Genomic DNA, 22995 nt, shown 5'->3' with positions numbered 1-22995 from the left:
ACCTGGGAGAGTTCCAAATAACTCGGGCAAACGGCAACTCTAACATGACATTATATATTAATGATGAAACTATTGTAAAATATACACGCAGAAATAAAACTTGTCTATATGCATTCACACCACACGCACACAAACCAGGTTCATCCAATCAGAATCACTCTCTCCAGACGTTGCTCTTGGCTCCTCCAATCAGAAATCAGACATACGGTATGCTCGCTCAACTGACATAATAACATTCTTTCCCTGATCAAGAAGTTGTTTCTCTTCATCACAAATAATGTACATGGAGGGTGTTTCGGACACTTCTGTCTCTACGATCACAAAACTAGAATGTGATTCTATTTACTGTAGCTCTTCCACTATCTACACGTCACTCTTAGTAATAAAAAGCTTCCATAAAAGAAGATTATTTCATTAAAGTACCAAGTACACACATATATATTTTTATATATATATATGTATGTATGTATGTATGTATGTATGTATGTATGTATGTATGTATGTATGTATGTATGTATGTATGTATGTATGTATGTATGTATGTATGTGTGTATATATATATATATATATATATATACACACATACATACATACATACATACATACATACATATATATATATATATATATATACACACACACAATAGCTATCTGTGATACATACAGTTGAAGTCGGAAGTTTACATACACCTTAGCCAAATACATTTAAACTCAGTTTTTCACAAATTCCCTGTCTTAGGTCAGTTAGGATCAACACTTTAATTTAAGAATGGGAAATGTCAGAATAATAGTAGAGAGAATGATTTATTTCAGCTTTTATTTCTTTCATCACATTCCCAGTGGGTCAGAAGTTTACATACACTTAATTAGTATTTGGTAGCATTGCCTTTAAATTGTGGGTCAAACGTTTCGGGTAGCCTTCCACGAGCTTCCCACAATAAGTTGGGTGAATTTTGGCCCATTCCTCTTGATAGAGCTGGTGTAACTGAGTCAGGTTTGTGGGCCTCCTTGCTCACACACGCTTTTTCAGTTCTGCCCACAACTTTTCTATAGGATTGAGGTCAGGGCTTTGTGATGGCCACTCCAATACCTTGACTTTGTTATCCTTAAGCCGTTTTTCCACAACTTTCGAAGTATGCTTGGGTCATTGTCCATTTGGAAGACCCATTTGTAACCAAACTTTAACTTCCTAACTGATGTTTCCAGATGCTTCAAGATAATTCAAGATTAATTTCCACATGGTATCACGAGGAAGGAAAACTATCTATTTTGTGAAGTGCACCAGTCCCTCCTGCAGCAAAGCACCCCCACAACATGATGCTGCCATCCCCGTGCTTCATGGTTGGGATGGTGTTCTTCGGCTTGCAAGCCTCCCCCTTTTTCCTCCAAGCATAATGATGGTCATTATGGCCAAACAGTTCTATTTTTGTTTCATCAGACCAGAGGACATTTCTCCAAAATGTACAATCTTTGCCCCATGTGCAGTTGCAAACCTTTAGTCTGGCTTATTTTTTTCTTCTTCCGAGGTCTTGGCTGATTTCTTTGGATTTTCCCATGATGTCAAGCAAAGAGGCACTGAGTTTGAAGGTAGGCCTTTAAATACATCCACAGGTACACCTCCAATTGATGTCAATTGGCCTATCAGAAGCTTCTCAAGTCATGACATAATTTTCTGGAATTTTCCAAGTTGTTTAAAGGCACAGTCAATTTAGTGTAGGTAATCTTCTGAACCACTGGAATTGTGATACAGTGAATTATAAGTGAAATCATCTGTAAACAAAGTAGATGTCCTCACCGACTTGCCAAAACTATAGTTTGTTAACAAGGAATTTGTGGAGTGGTTGAAAAACAAGTTTTAATGACTCCAACCTAAATGTATGTAAACTTCTGACTTCCAATGTATGACTATTGGGTACACACAGAGGTTTCATAAAACACAATCAACAGCATAGGAGATTAGATTTCACTACTAACCAGGATGTGAATGACATCTGCATATAACACAAGCACCCATGCAAGCGCATAATCATACACACAGACACACAGACACACAGACACACACACACACACACACACACACACACACACACACACACACACACACACACACACACACACACACACACACACACACACACACACACACACACACACACACACACACACACACACACGTTGTCTTTCTTAACAGCTCAATATGAGTTATCCTATAGCATTAAGCAGTACAGTTGATGTTATATGAGAAAACCAGCTGTCTTGTGGTTCTAGTGTTACTGTACAGTACTCGAGTGTTCTGATCAGATTCTCCTGTGTTCTTTTCTTCTGAAGTCCCATTGTTCTCTTGTTCTGCTGTTGGACACAGTGTTCTAGTGTTGTGGTGTTCTGTTGATGCGGTTCCTTAGGTGGTGAGTTTTGGTTACTCTAGTAGCGTTTCTGTTTGGTATCTTATCCTGTGCAGCAGGTGACGGTGGGCATCTTCTTGTTGGGATTTCTATAGAGGTTCGTCACAGACTCCTGGTCCTCAGCCCCATGAACCTGCTTGGTCACCTCTCTGTGTGTGTGTGTGTGTGTGTGTGTGTGTGTGTGTGTGTGTGTGTGTGTGTGTGTGTGTGTGTGTGTGTGTGTGTGTGTGTGTGTGTGAGTGAGTGAGTGAGTGAGTGAGTGAGTGAGAGTGAGTGAGTGAGTGAGTGAGTGAGTGAGTGAGTGTGAGAGAGAGAGAGAGAGAGAGAGAGGCACACTTCCACTGTATGGGCATTAGTGTAAATATGATGGCCGTTAAAGAACACACACTAGAGGGCAGCAAAGCTTTACATGTTGTTCTACATGTTGGTATTATAAGAACAGTTTAGGAAAATATCCTTATCAAACCGTATCCAAAGCAGAACGATCATGGACAGGTAAATATCACTAAGCAGAGAGAGACAACAGATGACTAGGAGCTGGTATATCTTACCTGGCCAGATGCAGCACGGCCTCTATGACATTGGAGCCGTCTTTGGCACTGGTCTCACAGAAGAGGGCGTTATACGTCTGATAGGAAACAACAACACAACTCTCAATCAGGTCATGGCTAGAATGGATCCAGCTTTTGTCAGAATTTACTTTTCGTAGCAGGTTTAAGAGAACTTATGCAGCAGATTAGGATAATTAATGTGGCAGGTTAGGATAATTAGGTTAAGGTTAGGAAAGGGTTAGGGTTGGCTAAAATGCTAAATTATGTGTGTGTGTGTGTGTGTGTGTGTGTGTGTGTGTGTGTGTGTGTGTGTGTGTGTGTGTGTGTGTGTGTGTGTGTGTGTGTGTGTGTGTGTGTGTGTGTGTGTGTGTGTGTGTGTGTGTGTGTGTGTGTGTGTGTGTGTGCCTCTTCACAGTTCCTGCTGTTCCATACGGTGTATTTTTATCTGTTTTTTAAAAATCTGATTCTGCTGCTTGCATCAGTTACCTGTAGTCATGGCTCTATGTAGTACTGTGTGCCTCCCATAGTCTGTTGTGGACTTGGGGATTGTGAAGAGACCTCTGGTGGCATGTCTTGTGGGATATCCATGGGTGTCTGAGCTGTGTGCTAGTAGTTTAATACATAATAAGCGGACCGAGGAGTCTGCCATTTAGTAGATGTGACCTGACCAGGCAAAATTCTGGGTCCTAGTTCTAGACTATATTGTAGGGTAGTGGACTCCAACCCCTAGTTACATTTAAATTTTGGTCATTTAGTAGATTATTTTACCCAGAGTGACTTACAGTTTACCCAGAATTACTTTTAGTTGTACCCTAGAACTGTGTTTTCCAACACTGGTCCTCGGGTACAGCACTCATTTTTGTTGGAGGCCCAAGTTAAAACAGGTGTGTTTGTCCAGGGCTACAATAGAAATGTGTACCATTGGAGGTACTGTTGGGGGTACCGTTGGGGGTACTGTTGGGGATACCGTTGGGGGTACTGTTGGGGGTACTGTTGGGGGTACTGTTGGTGTTACTGCTGGGGGTACCGTTGGAGGTACCGCTGGGGGTACCGTTGGGGGTACTGTTGGTGTTACTGCTGGGGGTACCATTGGAGGTACTGTTGGGGGTATCGTTGGAGGTACCGTTGGGGGTACCGTTAGGGGTACTGTTGGTGTTACTGCTGGGGGTACCATTGGAGGTACTGTTGGGGGTATCGTTGGAGGTACTGTTAGGGGTACCGTTGGATGTACTGTTGGGGGTACATTTGGGGATACTGTTGGGGGTACTGTTGTGGGGGTACCGTTGGGGTGTACTGTTGGGGGGTACCGTTGGAGGTACTTAAGGACTGGAGTGGGGAAACACAGTTCTAGGGTACAAGTAGAAGCATCTATAAGTCGCTCTGGATAAAATTATCTTCCAAATGACCAAAATGTAACTAGGATTTGGAGTTTCCTTGACACAAGGAAAACAACTTGGCCCTTATGTTAAGTAAAAGTGCTAAGATGTTGAGGTTGAGTGGTCTCACCATGGCCAGTTTCTCTCCGTAGCTGGTGGAGACACAGGTGATCCCGTCCTGCAGAGCCTGCTCTCTCAGGTCACTCTTATTCCCCACCAGCATGATGGGGATGTCGTCCTGGGACACGTCCTGAACAGATATGGACATCAGGTTACAACAACAGTCCCAAATGGCACACCATTCCCTTTATAGTGCACTACTTTGTTTTGATCAAGGTATTTTTTTCTTCTTCAGTATTTATAGTGTACTATTTTTTACTAGGGCCCATACATGGTTTTCCAAGTAGCGCATATTCATGTAAGATCAATCTGGCTCGTGAAGCTGGAAAAATGCATAATTATGTAAACTTGTGAGATCAGTGTGGCTCGCATGGCTACATACAGTGAGAGTATACCTCACATTAGAAACACCTTCCTAATATTGTGTTGCACCCCCCTCCCTCCCCCGTCTGCCCTCAGAACAGCTTCAATTTGTCAGGGCATGCAGTCTTCAAGGTGTCGAAAGCGTTTCCACAGGGATGCTGGTCTGTGTTGACTCCAATGCTTCCCACAGTTGTCAAGTTGGCTGGATGTCCTTTGGGTGGTGGACCATTCTTGATACACACGGGAAAATGTTGAGAGTGAAAAATCCAGCAGCATTGCAATTCTTGACACAAAAACAGAGGGCCTGGCACCTACTGCCATACCCTGCACTTACATATTTTGTCTTACCAATTCACCCTCTGAACGGACACATGCACAACCCATATCTCAAAGCTTGTCTCCTCCCATTCATCTACACACTGATTGAAGAGGATTTCATGGAAAGAGCAGGTGTTCTTAATGTTTTGTACACTCAGTGTATAGTGCACAATATGGGGGAATAGTGTGCAATTTTAGATGCATTAAACATGCAACACAGCAACTACACACGTAGCGTTATCAACTGAAATACAGTCAAATGATTCAAGAGCTACAACAATGAAAGGATGTGACTTTCAAGCATTTCAAAACAGACATTTCAAAATGTCTTGACACCATGAACAATCAATCAAACACACGTGTGTACGTACAGTATCAGTCAAAAGTTTGGACACACATACTCATTCAAGGGGTTGTCACGCCCTGACCTTAGTATTTTTTGTTTTCTTTATTATTTTGGTTAGGTCAGGGTGTGACATGGGTGATGTATGTGTTTTTGATCCTGTCTAGGGGTTTTGTAAGTCTATGGTTGCCTAGATTGGTTCTGAATTAGAGGCAGCTGTTTATCGTTGTCTCTGATTGGGAACCATATTTAAGCAGCCATATTCCTTGGGTATTTTGTGGGTTATTGTCTATGGTTAGTTGCCTGTGTGTGCACTTGTTTCTATATAGCGTTTTGTTGTCTTGTAAGTTTGTTAAGTTTCTTCGTTTCATTAAATAAGAAGATGTATTCTCCTCCATTCAACGAACATGACAGGGGTTTTCTTGATTTTTACTATTTTCTACATTGTAGAATAGTGAAGACATCAAAACTATGAAATAACATATATGGAATCATGTAGTAACAAAAAAAGTGTTACGCAAATCAAAATATATTTTATATATGAGATTCTTCAAAGTGGCCAGTCTTTGCCTTGATTACAGCTTTGCACACTCTTGGCATTCTCTCAACCAGCTTCATGAGGTAGTCACCTGGAATGCATTTCAATTAACAGGTGTGCCTTGTTAATTTGTGGAACTTCTTTCCTTCTTAATGCGTTTCAGCCAATCAGTTGTGTTGTCAGAAAGTAGGAGTGATATACAGAAGATAGCCCTATTTGGTAAAAGACCAAGTCCATATTATGGTAAGAACAGTTGAAATCACAGTCCATCATTACTTAAAGACATGAAGGTCAGTCAATGCGGGACATTTCAAGAACTTTTAAAGTTTCTTCAAGTTCAGTCGCAAAAACCATCAAGCGCTATGTTGAAACTGTCTCACATGAGGACTCTCACAGGAAGGGAAGACCCAGAGTTACCTCTGCTGCAGATAATGAGTTCAGTAGAGGTAACTGCACCTCAGATTGCAGCCCAAATAAATGCTGTTCAAGTAACAGACACACCTCAGCATCAACTGTTCAGAGGAGACTGTGTGAATCAGGCCTTCATGGTCAAATTGCTGCAAAGAAACCACTACTAAAGGACACATTGCTCGTACTTCTTGGGCCAAGAAACACGAGCAATGGACATTAGACCAGTGTAAATCTGTCCTTTGGTCTGATGAGTTCAAATTTGAGATTTTTGGTTCCAACCTCCGTGTCTTTGTGAGACGCAGTATAGGAGAACAGATGATCTCCGCATGTGTGGTTCCCACCGCGAAGCATGGAGGAGGAGGTGTGATGGTGCTTTACTGGTGACACTGTCTGTGATTTATTTAGAATTCAAGGCACACTTAACCAGGATGGCTACCACTGCATTCTGCAGCGATACGCCATCCCATCTGGTTTGCGCTTAACCTGTTTGGGCTAGGGGGTAGCATTTTCACATTCGGATGAAAAGCGTGCCCAGAGTAAATTTCCTGCTACTTAGTCCCAGAAGCTAAGATATTCATATTATTAGTAGATTTGGATAGAAAAAACTCTGAAGTTTATAAAACTGTTTGAATGATGTCTGTGAGTATAACAGAATTTATATGGCAGGCAAAAACCAGAGAAAAAAATCCAACCAGGATGTGGGAAATCTGAGGTTTGTAGTTTTTCCAAGTCATTGCCTATCGAATATAGTGTCTATGGGGTCATATTGCACTTCCTACGGCTTCCACTAGATGTCAACAGTCTTTAGAACCTTGTTTGATGCTTCTACTGTGAAGAATGAGGGAAGGAGAGCTCTTCGAGTCAGGTGTCTGCCAGAGTGGCATGAGCTGACCACGCACCCTCACGTGAGAGTGACCTGCGTTCCACTGCAATTTTACAGACAAAGGAATTTTGTTGAAACATTATTGAAGACTTATGTTAAAAACAATTCTATACTTCGTTTGACATGTTTCTACGGACTGTAACGGAACTTTTTGACTTTTCGTCTGGACCTAGTGATCGCGCGTCATGGATTTGTGAACTCAAGGCACGAACAACAAGGAGGTATTTGGACATAAATTATGGACTTTATCGAACTAAACAAACATTTATTGTGGACCTGGGATTCCTGGGAGTGCATTCTTATTTGTATTTATTTTTATTTTACTAGGTAAGTCAGTTAAGAACAAATTCCTATTTTCAATGACGGCCTAGGAACAGTGGGTTAACTGCCTGTTCAGGGGCAGAACGACATATTTTGTACCTTGTCAGCTCGGGGATTTGAACTTGCAACCTTTCGGTTACTAGTCCAATGCTCTGACTTCTGTTGACACCACAACATGGCGGGTATCTGTTTTGCTTGTTTTGGTCAATGAGCACTGTACTGAGATTATTCCATGATTTGCTTTTTCCGTAAAGCTTTTTTGAAATCTGACAAAGTGGTTGCATTAAGGAGAAGTATATCTATAATTCTGTGCATAATACTTGTATATTTTATCAAAGTTTATTTCTGTAAATTGATGTGGCTCTGTGCAAATTCATGGGATGTTTTGGAGGCAAAGCCAAATGTAAACTGAGTTTTTTGGATATAAATATGAACTTGATCAAACATACATGTATTGTGTAACATGTTGTCCCGGAAGTGTCATCTGATGAAGATCATCAAAGGTTAGTGATTCATTTTATCACTATTTCTGCTTTTTGTGACTCCTCTCTTTGGTTGGAAAATGGCTGTATGCTTTCTGTGATTACGTGCTGACCTAACAATATGTTGTGCTTTCGCCGAAAAGCTTTTTTGAAATCGGACACTGTGGTTGGATTAACGAGAAGTTTATCTTTAAAACGGTGTCTAATAATTGTATGTTTGGGAAATTTTAATTATGAGATTTCTGTTGTTTGAATTTGGTGCCCTGCAAATTCACTGGCTGTTGGCGAGGGGTTCTGCTAGTGGAACCCCGTTCCCAGACAGGTTAATGACCCAGCACACCTCCAGACTGTGTAAGGGCTATTTGACCCATAAGGAGAGTGATGGAGTGCTGCATCAGATGACCTGGCCTCCACAATCCCCTGACCTCAACCCAATTGAGATAGTTTGGGATGAGTTGGACCACAGAGAGAAGGCAAAGCAGCCAACATGTGCTCATGCAACAGTATAATTTTAAACCGTCCCCTCGCCCGAACCAGGGACCCTCTGCACACATCGACAACAGTTCGCCAACAGTCACCCACGAAGCATCGTTACCCATTGCTCCACAAAAGCCGCGGCCCTTGCAGAGCAAGGGGAACTACTACTTCAAGGTCTCAGAGCAAGTGACGTAACCGATTGAAACGCTATTTAGCGCACACCGCTAACTAAGCTAGCCGTTTCACATCCGTTACACTCAGCATATGTGGGAACTCCTTCAAGACTGTTGGAAAAGCATTCCAGGTGTAGCTGGTTGAAAGAATTCCAAGAGTGTGCAAAGCTATCATCAAGGCAAAGTGTAGCTATTTGAAGAATCTCAAATATAAAATATATATTTTTTTGGTTACTACATGATGATGTGTGTTATTTCATAGTTTTGATGTCTTTACTATTATTCTACAATGTAGAAAATAGTACAAATAAAGAAAAACTCTTGAATGAGTACTGTAGGTGTGTCCAAACGTTTTACTGGTACTGTATGTGTATATAAATGCACACTACTCAGTCACTCAAGCAATGCAACACAAATTCACATGCAGTACCGTATGTAGCGTACATCTATTTTAGCAAAGTGAAAGTCAACAAGAATCAAACACACACATGCAACACAAAGCACTTACATGTAGACTGCACATAAAATAAAGTGAAAAACAGAGTGAGAACACATCAAATGACGCTCGACAACTTGTGCATAGGGACTTCAGCAGGCTTCATCTATTGCATATTGTTGTGATGACACAACCTCAAATTCTTATACATCAAACGCCCAACCATTCCAAAGTCACCACATTAAATGTATTGAATGTTTTGTGTTATCTAGTGTTATGGAAGATACTGATGTATACACTACAAGATGGCTGCCGTGGCGTCACCCAACTGGTGCTACACATTGGTGGTGGATGGCGTGAGTTTTAACCTTACTATGTGAAGAGCTTTGAGCACCTGGGAAAGTTATTATATAAGTTATTAAGTTATTATATAAATCCAATCAATTATTATACAATTCCAATCAGTTACTATATAAATGCCAATCAGTTACTATATAAATGCAATCAGTTACTATATAAATGCAATCAGTTACTATATAAATGCAATCAGTTATTATATAAATGCAATCAGTTATTATATAAATCCAATCAGTTACTATATAAATGCAATCAGTTACTATATAAATGCAATCAGTTGTTCTATAAATCCAATCATATATATATATATATATATATCTATATATATCTATATATATATATATATAACTATATATATATAACTATATATATATATATATATATAACTATATATATATATAACTATATATATATATATAACTATATATCTATATAACTATATATCTATATAACTATATATAACTATATATATATATAACTATATATATATATATACTATATATATATAACTATATATATATATAACTATATATATATATAACTATAACTATATATATATAACTATAACTATATATATATATATAACTATAACTATAACTATATATATAACTATAACTATATATATAACTATAACTATATATATAATAACTATAACTATATATATATAACTATAACTATAACTATATATATATATATATATATATATATAACTATAACTATATATATATATATATATATATATATACTATAACTATAACTATATATATATATAACTATAACTATATATATATATATATAAATATAACTATAACTATATATATATATATAAATCAATCAAATATTACTACCTCGATCATGTCCACCCACTCTCGGACGTTGAGGAAGCTCTTTTCACAGGTGACATCATACAGCAGGAGGACGCCATCGGCTCGTCTGAAGTAGGACTTAGCAATGCTGCGGAACCTGGGACACACAGACAGGGTTAAAGGTCAACACAGGGACACTTCAAACATAGGCTGAAATAGAGTAATTGTGGGGATTCGCCATACTGGAAAAACATTATTGCAATATAAAAAAAAAAAGATGCAGATAGGAGGTACACAGCAAATTGTCCAGTGTTAAATATCAACACTGAAAGTGTGTCTGTAGACCCTTAGGATCACACTTGATGAAGTCCATAGGACCAAAAATGGACAGATGCAACAACCATGTCTCTAACAAATACAGTTATGGTTGGTAACTACAATTTATATTAGAATTTAGAATTGACACTAAGCAGTGTGTTAATTTAACACTATTGCAGTGTGTTTATGGGTCCACAGACTCCACAGTGTTGATTTAACACGCTGTGTTATTTTTTTAACACACACACACCTCTCCTGGCCTGCTGTGTCCCATAGCTGTAGTAGGGTAGGCTCTCCATCCACTACCAGACTCTTCATCTGAAAGTCCACCCCTGAGGACAAACACAAGAGAGTGTTCAAACACACTATTCCAAAGACCACCCCACTGCTAAACATATCTCCTATAGCTGACCCAGGCAGCTAGCCATGAATACAACCCCACCACTGTGGAATACAGCCGGGTCAGTGTTGACTATGTACGCAGGTGAGAGCTGACACACCCACCCAGGGTGGCGCTGGTGTTTCCTCGAAACTCGTTCTTGCAGAGGCGGAGCAGGAAGCTGGACTTGCCCACCGCCGCGTCACCTGCCAACACCACCCGATAGGCCTTCTCTGAAGTCATATATCCCAGGTCAGCTGACTCCTTCTCCTTTGCCTGTACGCACACACACACACACACACACACACACACACACACACACACACACACACACACACACACACACACACACACACACACACACACACACACACACACACACACACACACACACACACACACACACACACACACACACACACAGAGAGAGAATTAAAGGCACACCTTGACTCAGTCATGCATAGTCAACAAAGTCAGCAGTTTTTCCTGAACTAAGTCAAACATTTACACTCAAGTGTTTTCTACCACGTCTCACTGTTAATCTCCATACTAGTGTTTTCTACCACGTCTCACTGTTAATCTCCATACTAGTGTTTTCTACCACGTCTCACTGTTAATCTCCATACTAGTGTTTTCTACCACGTCTCACTGTTAATCTCCATACTAGTGTTTTCTACCACGTCTCACTGTTAATCTCCATACTAGTGTTTTCTACCACGTCTCACTGTTAATCTCCATACTAGTGTTTTCTACCACGTCTCACTGTTAATCTCCATACTAGTGTTTTCTACCACGTCTCACTGTTAATCTCCATACTAGTGTTTTCTACCACGTCTCACTGTTAATCTCCATACTAGCGTTTTCTACCACGTCTCACTGTTAATCTCCATACTAGTGTTTTCTACCACGTCTCACTGTTAATCTCCATACTAGTGTTTTCTACCACGTCTCACTGTTAATCTCCATACTAGTGTTTTCTACCACGTCTCACTGTTAATCTCCATACTAGTGTTTTCTACCACGTCTCACTGTTAATCTCCATACTAGCGTTTTCTACCACGTCTCACTGTTAATCTCCATACTAGTGTCTTCTACCATAAAGGGTCTGTTTGGGTGTCATCAAAGGTACCAAAAGTTTGAGCTCTCCTTTCCTTCCCTTTCCTCTCCTCGCTTCTCCTTCTCCCCCTTTTCTCCTCTCTTTTTCTCCTCTCCTCTCCTTTCCTTCCCTTTCCTCTCCTCTCTTCTCCTTCCCCCCTTTTCTCCTCTTCTCTCCTTTCCTCTCTTCTCCTCTCCCCCTTTTCTCCTTTTCTTTCTCTCCTCTCCTCTCCTTTCCTCATCTCCTCTCCTTTTCTTTCCTCTCCCCCGTTCTCCTCTCCTTTTCTTTCCTCTCCCCTCCTCTCCCCCTTTTCTCCTCTCTTTTTCTCCTTTCCTCTCCCCGTTCTCCCCTCCTCCTTTTCTCCTCTCTTCTCCTCTCCCCCCTTTTCTCATCTCCTCTCCTTTCCTCTCCCCCGTTCTCCTCTCCTTTTCTTTCCTCTCTTCTCCTCTCCCCCATTTTCTCATCTCCTTTTCTCCTCTCCTCTCCTTTACCCCCTTTTCTCCTTTCCTTTTCTTTCCTCTCTTCTCCTCTCCCCCCTTTTCTCCTCTCCTTTTCTTTCCTCTCCCTCCTCTCCCCCTTTTCTCCTCTCTTTTTCTCCTTTCCTCTCCCCCGTTCTCCTCTCCTTTTCTCTCCTCTCTTCTCCTCCCCCCCCTTTTCTCATCTCCTCTCCTTTCCTCCCCCCGTTCTCCTCTCCTTTTCTTTCCTCTCCCCCGTTCTCCTCTCCCTTTTCTTTCCTCTCCCCTTTCCTCTCCCCCCCGTTCTCCTCTCCTTTTCTTTCCTCTCTTCTCCTCTCCCCCCCGTTCTCCTCTCCTTTTCTTTCCTCTCCCCCGTTCTCCTCTCCTTTTCTTTCCTCTCCCTCCTCTCCCCCTTTTCTCCTCTCCTTTCTCCTTTCCTCTCCCCCCTTTCTCCTCTTTTCTCTCTCCTCTCCCCCCCCTTTTCTCATCTCCTCTCCTTTCCTCTCCCCCCCGTTCTCCTCTCCTTTTCTCTCCTCTCTTCTCCTCTCCCCCCTCATCTTTCTCATCTCCTCTCCTTTCCTCTCCCCCGTTCTCCTCTCCTCTCCCCCTTTTCTTCTCCTCTCTTTCCTCTCCCCCATTTTCTCATCTCCTTTTCTCTCTCTCCTCTCCCCCTTTTCTCCTCCTTTTCTCCTTTCCTTTCTCTCTTTCCTCTCTTCTCCCCTCCCCCTTTTTCTCATCTCCTCTCCTTTCCTCTCCCCCGTTCTCTTCTCCTTTTCTTTCCTCTCTTCTCCTCTCCCCCTTTTCTCATCTCCTCTCCTTTCCTCTCCCCCTCTCTTCTCCTTTTCTTTCCTCTCTTCTCCTCTCCCCCTTTTCTCATCTCCTCTCCTTTCCTCTCCCCCCCGTTCTCTTCTCCTTTTCTTTCCTCCTCTCTTCTCCTCTCCCCCATTTTCTCATCTCCTTTTCTCCTCTCCTCTCCTTTCCTCTCCCCCCGTTCTCTTCTCCTTTTCTTTCCTCTCTTCTCCTCTCCCCCTCCTCTCCTCTCTCTTTCCTCTCCCCCGTTCTCTTCTCCTTTTCTTTCCTCTCTTCTCCTCTCCCCCTTTTCTCATCTCCTTTTCTCCTTCCTCCCTTTCCTCTCCCCCGTTCTCTTCTCCTTTTCTTTCCTCTCTTCTCCTCTCCCCCATTTCTCTCCTTTTCTCCTCTCCTCTCCTTTTCTCATCTCCTTTCCTCCCCCCGTTCTCTTCTCCTTTTCTTTCCTCTCTTCTCCTCTCCCCCATTTTCTCATCTCCTTTTCTCCTCTCCTCTCCTTTCCTCTCCCCCCCGTTCTCTTCTCCTTTTCTTTCCTCTCTTCTCCTCTCCCCCTTTTCTCATCTCCTTTCTCCTCTCCTCTCCTTCCCCTCTCCCCCGTTCTCTTCTCCTTTTCTTTCCTCTCTTCTCCTCTCCCCCTTTTCTCCTCTCCTCTCCTTTCCTCTCCCCCCGTTCTCTTCTCCTTTTCTTTCCTCTCTTCTCCTCTCCCCCCTTTTCTCCTCTCCTCTCCTTTCCTCTCCCCCGTTCTCTTCTCCTTTTCTTTCCTCTCTTCTCCTCTCCCCCTTTTCTCATCTCCTCTCCCCCCCGTTCTCTTCTCCTTTTCTTTCCTCTCTTCTCCTCTCCCCCTTTTCTCATCTCCTCTCCTTTCCTCTCCCCCGTTCTCTTCTCCTTTTCTTTCCTCTCTTCTCCTCTCCCCCATTTTCTCATCTCCTTTTCTTTACCCCCTTTTCTCCTCTCCTTGTCTTTCCTCTACTCTCCTCTCCTCTCCTCCCTCTCTCCCCACATGCCTTCCCTCTGTCCTGTACCTCATTGGTGATGGCGGACAGGGCTTTGCGTGTGGATGCTCCCGAGCTGTTCCGGCTGACTGGTTCCAAGGGTTTCCAGTCCAGGACAGAACCATTGTCTGATCCGAACACCATCTTGTTCCGCACCTCTGCAATCTGACACATCAACACTAGAGCATTAACGTCAGTACACAATGACAGTTATCACTCACAATATGTGTGCTTAGTATAAGTAGATGAACTGTGTATAATGTGTATAATGTCTGTGTGTGTGTATGGCTTACGTCGTTGTCAAAGTTGTCTTCCGCCAGGCCATCTGTGATCCTGGCCACCCTCTGTCCCTCCTCCTCCTCATCCTCGTGCCCTTTGACCTCCTGCTCAGAGTCATATCCGTAGTTGGAGCCGCGCAGCGTGGACATGCCACTGTCTAGGCAGCTCTCGGGCAGGCTGTCCACCTCGTAGCTATGTCTGCGCTGCATGCCTGGGTCGCACAGAGCCAGAGCTATGGTGTCCAGACCAGGCCTCCGACACCCCAGGGAGCCCTTACCACCACCACCAAACAGGCCTCCCAGTGGGTCCTCGTCCTCATCAACATCCTCCACGCCCGCCTGGTAGAACCTGGGGGCAGGACGGACACAACATCTACACAGTCTGCTAGAAACTTAAACCTTTCCTTTCTACTGCTAAGCTAGCTCCAACAACTATACTATAACAGTTTTTATTTTATTTTATTCAACTAGGCAAGTCAGTTAAGAACAAATGCTTATTTACAATGACGGCCAACCCCGACCAAACCCTAACCCGGACGACGCTGGGCCAATTGTGCGCCGCCCTATGGGACTCCCAATCACGGCCAGTTGTGATACAGCCTGGAATCGAACCAGGGTCTGTAGTGACACCTCTAGCACTAAGATGCAATGACTCAGACCTCTGCGCCACTCGGGAGCCCAAATATTGACTGCGCAGGTCTGTCCTCCATGGACGGTTATGAGCACACTCTACAATGCAAACAGTTCAGTGCAAATTTTCCACCTGAGAATAATTTGGAATATACTTGAGTTTGAGCATACACACATGTGTATTTGGTAATTTATTAGGATCCCCATTAGCTGTTGCAAAAGCAGCAGCTTCTCTTCCCGGGGTCCACACAAAACATGATATAGAATGACATAATACATAACATCAGTAGACAAGAACAGCTCAAGGACAGAACTACATATCAACGTAGCCTACATATCAACGTAGCCTACATATCAACGTAGCCTACATATCAACGTACATAGTAGCCTACATATATCAACGTAGCCTACATATCAACGTAGCCTACATATCAACGTAGCCTATCAACGTAGCCTACATATCAACGTAGCCTACATATCAACGTAGCCTACATATCAACGTAGTAGCCTAACGTATATCAACGTAGCCTACATATCAACGTAGCCTACATATCAACGTAGCCTACATATCAACGTAGCCTACATATCAACGTCAACGTAGCCTACATATCAACGTATCATATCAACGTAGCCTACATATATCAACGTAGCCTACATATCAACGTAGCCTACATATCAACGTAGCCTACATATCAACGTAGCCTACATATCAACGTAGCCCAACGTAGCCTACATATCAACGTAGCCTACATATCAACTACATATCAACGTAGCCTACATATCAACGTAGCCTACATATCAACGTAGCCTACATATCAACGTAGCCTACATATCAACGTAGCCTACATATCAACGTAGCCTACATATCAACGTAGCCTACATATCAACGTAGCCTACATATCAACGTAGCAACGTAGCCTACCTATATCAACGTAGCCTACATATCAACGTAGCCTAGTAGCCTACATATCAACGTAGCCTACATATCAACGTAGCCTACATATCAACGTAGCCTACATATCAACGTAGCCTATATCAACGTAGCCTACAACCTACATATCAACGTAGCCTACATATCAACGTAGCCTACATATCAACGTAGCCTACATATCAACGTAGCCTACATATCAACGTAGCCTACATATCAACGTAGCCTACATATCAACGTAGCCTACATATCAACGTAGCCTACATATCAACGTAGCCTACATATCAACGTAGCCTACATATCAACGTAGCCTACATATCAATGCATACACACAAACTATCTAGGTCAAATAGGGGAGAGGTGTTGTGCCGCGAGGTGTTGCTTTATCTGTTTTTTGAAACCAGGTTTGCTGTTTATTTGAGCAATATGAGATGGAAGGAAGTTCCATGCAATAAGGGCTCTATATAAAACTGTACGTTTTCTTGAATTTGTTCTGGATTTGGGGACTGTGAAAAGACCCATGGTGGCATGTCTGGTGGGATAAGTATGTGTGTCAGAGCTGTGTGTATGTTGACTATGCAAAGAATTTGGGATTTTCAACACATTAATGTTTCTTATAAAAAGAACAAGTGATGCAGACAGTCTCTCCTCAACTCTTAACCAAGAGAGACTGACTGCATAGTATTTATATCAGCCCTCTGATTACAATGAAGAACAAGACGTGCTGCTCTGTTCTGGGCCAGATGCAGCTTAACTAGGTCTTTCCTTGCAGCACTCGACCACACGACTGGACAATAATCCAGATAAGATAAAACCTGCAGGACTTGCTTTGTGGAGTGTGGTGTCAACAAAGCAGAGCATCTCTTTATTACGGACAGACCTCCCCATCTTTACAACCATTTCATCTATATGTTTTGACCATGACAGTTTACAATACAAGGTAATGCCAAGTAATTTAGTCTCCTCAACTTGTTCAACAGCCTCACCGTTCATAACCAGATTCAGCTGAGGTCGAGAACTTAGGGAATGTGCATGTGCAGTGTGTACCTACACAAACATGCCAGGTTGTTGCTGGTCCTGTCTTACCTGTCCAAGTATGGGGATGAGTAACAGTTGCTCCTGCTCCTCCTGCTAATGATGCTGGCTGGGGAAGCACTGCTATCACGCTGAAACACAACATCATTGTCACAACTGTCTGGTTCACTGTGTGTGTGTGTGTGTGTGTGTGTGTGTGTGTGTGTGTGTGTGTGTGTGTGTGTGTGTGTGTGTGTGTGTGTGTGTGTGTGTGTGTGTGTGTGTGTGTGTGTGTGTGTGTGTGTGTGTGTGTGTGTGTGTGTGTGTGTGTGTGTGTGTGTGTGTGTGTGTGTGTGTGTGTGTGTGTGTGTGTGTGTGTGTGTGTGTGTGTGCACTGAACCCTCTGTGTTAGTGCAGGAATGACCGTTAGATGAGAGTGTGTGAAGCTGAGTTCTGAGGTTATGAGGAAAGTGAGTCAGGCGTCAAGACTGAAATATAATGTTGATATCGTTGCCTCTCATACAGGGTTCAGATGATTCATCCAACAGACAAGCCCCCAGGACGAGCATTGAGAGATTCAACCCGACGTTCAGATCAGAGAGATGATGGGTAGAGGATGACAGAAGGGGTGTGAGATGATGGGGGGGCAGATTGAAAGAGAGGGATAAAGATGAGAGGCAGGGAGAGCGCGAGGGAGAGAGAGCGTGCTGGTGTTGTTACTGTGGTGATGCAGGTGTATAATCTCACCTTGTTGCTTTTGCTGAGGCTGTTCTCAAGGGACTTGAGCAGCCCATCATTACTGTCATTAAGCTTCCTGTTGGCTGCCCTATAGAGGGGGAGAAAAAGAGGGAGTGAGAGAGGAGGAAGAGAAAGAGGAGAGAGAGAGTGGAGGGAGAGAAAGAGGAGGGAGAGAAAGAGGAGAGAGAGAGAGGAGGGAGAGAAGCAGAGCAGAGAGAGAGAAACAGAGGAGAGAGAGGAGGGAGAGAAATAGGAGAGAGTGAAACAGAGAGAGAGAGAAAAGGAGGGAGAGAGAGAAACAGAGAGAGAGAGAGGAGGGAGAGAGAGGAGGGAGGGAAACAGGGGAGAGAAACAGGAGAAAGAGGAGAGGGATAAACAGGAGAAAGAGGAGGGATGGAAGAGGATTAGAATGGGAAGGGGGTGATCAAAAGTACCATTGACAGGTTGGCTAATAAAAACAGAAACTTTTCAATACTTTTTGAAAATAAGGTTCGTAGTCTTGAAGTGTTCCTGTTTGTGTGTCAGAGTAGCACTATCAGTGTTCCTGTTTGTGTGTCAGAGGAGCACTATCAGTGTTCCTGTTTGTGTGTCAGAGGAGCACTATCAGTGTTCCTGTTTGTGTGTCAGAGTAGCACTATCAGTGTTCCTGTTTGTGTGTCAGAGTAGCACTATCAGTGTTCCTGTTTGTGTGTCAGAGTAGCACTATCAGTGTTCCTGTTTGTGTGTCAGAGGAGCACTATTAGTGTTCCTGTTTGCGTGCCAGGCGAGCACTGTGATTGGTCAGTGTTCCTGTTTGTGTGTCAGGCGAGCACTGTGATTGGTCAGACTTACTGTAGGATCTCTATCTGTCGCTCCAGGTTATCCCTCTCATCAGAGAACTCTCTCATCATCGCCTCGTATCTGCACATACATAGTTACTCACAACTTACACATATGCTCTCATAACTGGTATTACATACACTGTTATAACACTACATAAACACTCAAAGCACATACATAAACTCTCATAACACATACTACAGAAACTATCCTAACACCTACAGTACTACATAAACTCTCATAACACCTACAGTACTACATAAACTCTCCTAACACCTACAGTACTACATAAACTCTCCTAACACCTACAGTACTACAGAAACTCTACTAACACATACTACAGAAACTCTCCTAACACATACAGTACTACATAAACTCTCATAACACATACAGTACTACATAAACTCTCATAACACATGCAGTACTACATAAACTCTCATAACACATGCAGTACTACATAAACTCTCATAACACCTACAGTACTACATAAACTCTCATAACACATACAGTACTACATAAACTCTCATAACACATACAGTACTACATAAACTCTCATAACACATGCAGTACTACATAAACTCTCATAACACCTACAGTACTACATAAACTCTCATAACACCTACAGTACTACATAAACTCTCATAACACCTACAGTACTACATAAACTCTCATAACACCTACAGTTCTACATAAACTCTCATAACACCTACAGTGCCTATAGAAAGTCGACACCACTTTGAACTTTTTTCACATTTTGTTGCGTTACAAAGTGGGATTTAAATAAATGTAATTGTTCATTTTTCCCGATTTATTTACACAAAAAATATAATGTAAACGTGAAAAGACAATTCTACAAATGTTTACAAATAAATAAAATAAATAACAAAAATATAGTCATAAGTTACATAAGTATTCAACCCCTTTGTTTAGGCCTAAATTAGTTCAGAAGAAACATGTTGCTTTACAAATCACATAATAAAGTGATATGGAAGTTAAAATAGGGGTTGACATGATTTTTGAATATGATTTTCTGTCCCCCAATATAACATCTGTACCCATTAGTCAAGTACTGAATATTACCCCTCTGTCCCCCATACATATAACATCTGTAAGGTCCCATTAGTCAAGTACTGAATATTACCCCTTCCTCTGTCCCCCATACATATAACATCTGTAAGGACCCATTAGTCAAGTACTGAATATTACCCCTTCCTCTGTCCCCCTTACATATAACATCTGTAAGGTCCCATTAGTCAAGTACTGAATATTACCCCTTCCTCTGTCCCCCATACATATAACATCTGTAAGGTCCCATTAGTCAAGTACTGAATATTACCCCTTCCTCTGTCCCCCATACATATAACATCTGTAAGGTCCCATTAGTCAAGTACTGAATATTACCCCTTCCTCTGTCCCCCATACATATAACATCTGTAAGGTCCCATTAGTCAAGTACTGAATATTACCCCTTCCTCTGTCCCCCATACATATAACATCTGTAAGGTCCCATTAGTCAAGTACTGAATATTACCCCTTCCTCTATCCCCCATACATATAACATCTGTAAGGTCCCATTAGTCAAGTACTGAATATTACCCCTTCCTCTGTCCCCCATACATATAACATCTGTAAGGACCCATTAGTCAAGTACTGAATTTCAAGCACAGATTCAACTACAAAGACCAGGGAGCTTTTCAAAAGCCTCATAAAGAAGGGCAGTGATTGGTAGATGGGTAACAATAACAAATCAGACATTGAATATGTCTTTAAGTATGGTCAAGTTAATAATGATGCTGTGGATGATGTATTAAACCACCCAGACACATCAACGATGCAGTCGTCCTTCTGAACTGAGATGCAGGACAGGAAGAAAACTGCTTAGGGATGTCACCATGAGGCCATGAGTGATTCTAAAACAGCTACAGAGTCTGCTTGAAAATCTATGACAAGACATAGAACATTGCTGTCTAGCCATGATCCCCATCACCTTGACAGAGCTTGAATAATAAATTTAAAAATAATGGCAAATATTGCACAAGCTCTTATGAGACTTACCCAAGAAGACTCACCGCTGTAATCGCTGCCAAAGGGGTTTCTAACATGCATTGACTCAGGGGGGTGGATACTTAGCGTATCAAGGTATATTTATTTAACCTTTATTTAACTAGGCAAGTCAGTTAAGAACAAATTCTTATTTACAATGACGGCCAAACCCTAACCTGGACGACGCTGGGCCAATTGTGCGCTGCGCTATGGGTCTCCCAATCACGGCCGGTTATGATACAGCCTGGAATCGAACCAGGGTCTGTAGTGACGCCTCTAGCACTGAGATGCAGTGCCTTAGACCACTCGGGAGCATAGCAGTCCAATTTTTTTCCCCGTAATCCCAAAAAAGATATAATTTTTCTTCCACTTTGACATTGCAGAATATTTTGTGTAGATTGTTGACAGAAAATTAAATCCATTTGAATCCTCCTTTGTAACACAATAAAATGTGAAGAAATCCATGTAGACGTTCTATAGGCAACAGGTTTCCATTCTAATAATACTGCACAAGAACAGGTTTACATTCTAATAATACTGCACATGAACAGGTTTACATTCTAATAATACTGCACATGAACAGGTTTCCATTCTAATAATACTGCACATGAACAGGTTTACATTCTAATAATACTGCACATGAACAGGTTTACATTCTAATAATACTGCACATGAACAGGTTTACATTCTAATAATACTGCACATGAACAGGTTTCCATTCTAATAATACTGCACAAGAACAGGTTTACATTCTAATAATACTGCACATGAACAGGTTTACATTCTAATAATACTGCATATGAACAGGTTTCCATTCTAATAATACTGCACAAGAACAGGTTTCCATTCTAATAATACTGCACAAGAACAGGTTTCCATTCTAATAATACTGCACAAGAACAGGTTTCCATTCTAATAATACTGCACAAGAACAGGTTTCCATTCTAATAATACTGCACATGAACAGGTTTCCATTCTAATAATACTGCACATGAACAGGTTTCCATTCTAATAATACTGCACATGAACAGGTTTCCATTCTAATAATACTGCACAAGAACAGGTTTCCATTCTAATAATACTGCACATGAACAGGTTTACATTCTAATAATACTGCACATGAACAGGTTTACATTCTAATAATACTGCACATGAACAGGTTTACATTCTAATAATACTGCACATGAACAGGTTTACATTCTAATAATACTGCACAAGAACAGGTTTCCATTCTAATAATACTGCACATGAACAGGTTTACATTCTAATAATACTGCACATGAACAGGTTTACATTCAAATAATACCGACAAAGCAGTCACTTCAGCATTCCCAAAGAATCGACACATTCACAACAAAAAAACGAAGTTTGAATGGAACGGGTTCAAAGGCACAGTGTGAAATCAATCTCCCCGGCCTGGTTGCCAGGTAACCGTGTTGTGAGACTCTTTGTGAGTGTGAGTTCACACCAGGATATCCTGTTACAGGCCTGCCAAACATGTAACCACCCCAGGTAAGGCATTTTACGAGAGATTGTACAGATGATTATGCCTCATGCACAATGGGTGTCCAACACAGGCGGCTGGTGGCAGATTCATTGGGGAGGACGGGCTCAAAGTAATGGCTGGAATGGAATAAATGGAACGGTATCAAACACATCCAATACATTGTTTCCATGTGCTTGATATCATTCCATTCACTCCATTCCAGCCATTATTACGAGCCATCCTCCCCTCAGCAGCCTCCTGTGATTTCCAACACCCATGTTACAGTAACTCTTTCTGGATTGACAGGGTCTAATATAAAAAGGCCTTAAAATGCTTTGTGTGTGTATCTCACCCCTCCGAGTTGATGCTGTGGTCTGTCAGGTCACTCTTCAGAGAGTCCAGTTCACTCTGCAGGAAGGCTATGTTAGTGTGGGACTGCATTAACTCCTGCTTCAACCTCTGGTTTTCCTGGGGGGGTGGGAGAGAGAGAGAGACAGAGATGGAGAGAGAGAGAGAGACAGAGAACACATGTACTCTACTGTATGCTTATTGTTGAATGTATGGTTATTTTGACACTTGGTTATTGTTGTCCCATTGACAAGTTTGAATCTCATTTTTACATTGTAAATATCCAAAATAGGCTTTGGCAATATGT

General features: G+C 41.9%; 1 protein-coding gene across 1 annotated transcript in view; it reads right to left on the bottom strand.

Moving 5' to 3' along the window:
* Positions 1-1836: 1836 nt before the first annotated feature.
* Positions 1837-22995, bottom strand: part of LOC124034625 (ras and EF-hand domain-containing protein-like) — a 29154-nt gene continuing 7995 nt past the window's right edge. The window contains 12 exon segments of the mRNA XM_046348045.1: positions 1837-2551; positions 2954-3030; positions 4460-4579; positions 10400-10514; positions 10926-11007; positions 11180-11330; positions 14435-14569; positions 14698-15031; positions 17327-17406; positions 18002-18080; positions 18824-18892; positions 22693-22808. Of these exon segments, the coding sequence (XP_046204001.1) occupies positions 2446-2551; positions 2954-3030; positions 4460-4579; positions 10400-10514; positions 10926-11007; positions 11180-11330; positions 14435-14569; positions 14698-15031; positions 17327-17406; positions 18002-18080; positions 18824-18892; positions 22693-22808 (1464 nt within the window). The 3' untranslated portion in view covers positions 1837-2445.

The sequence above is a fragment of the Oncorhynchus gorbuscha genome, linkage group LG04 (assembly GCF_021184085.1).
Source record: "Oncorhynchus gorbuscha isolate QuinsamMale2020 ecotype Even-year linkage group LG04, OgorEven_v1.0, whole genome shotgun sequence".
In the NCBI taxonomy this organism is placed as follows: Eukaryota; Metazoa; Chordata; class Actinopteri; order Salmoniformes; family Salmonidae; genus Oncorhynchus; species Oncorhynchus gorbuscha.
Note: the sequence above shows the minus strand (reverse complement) of the source record. Positions and strands in the feature narration are given on the sequence as shown.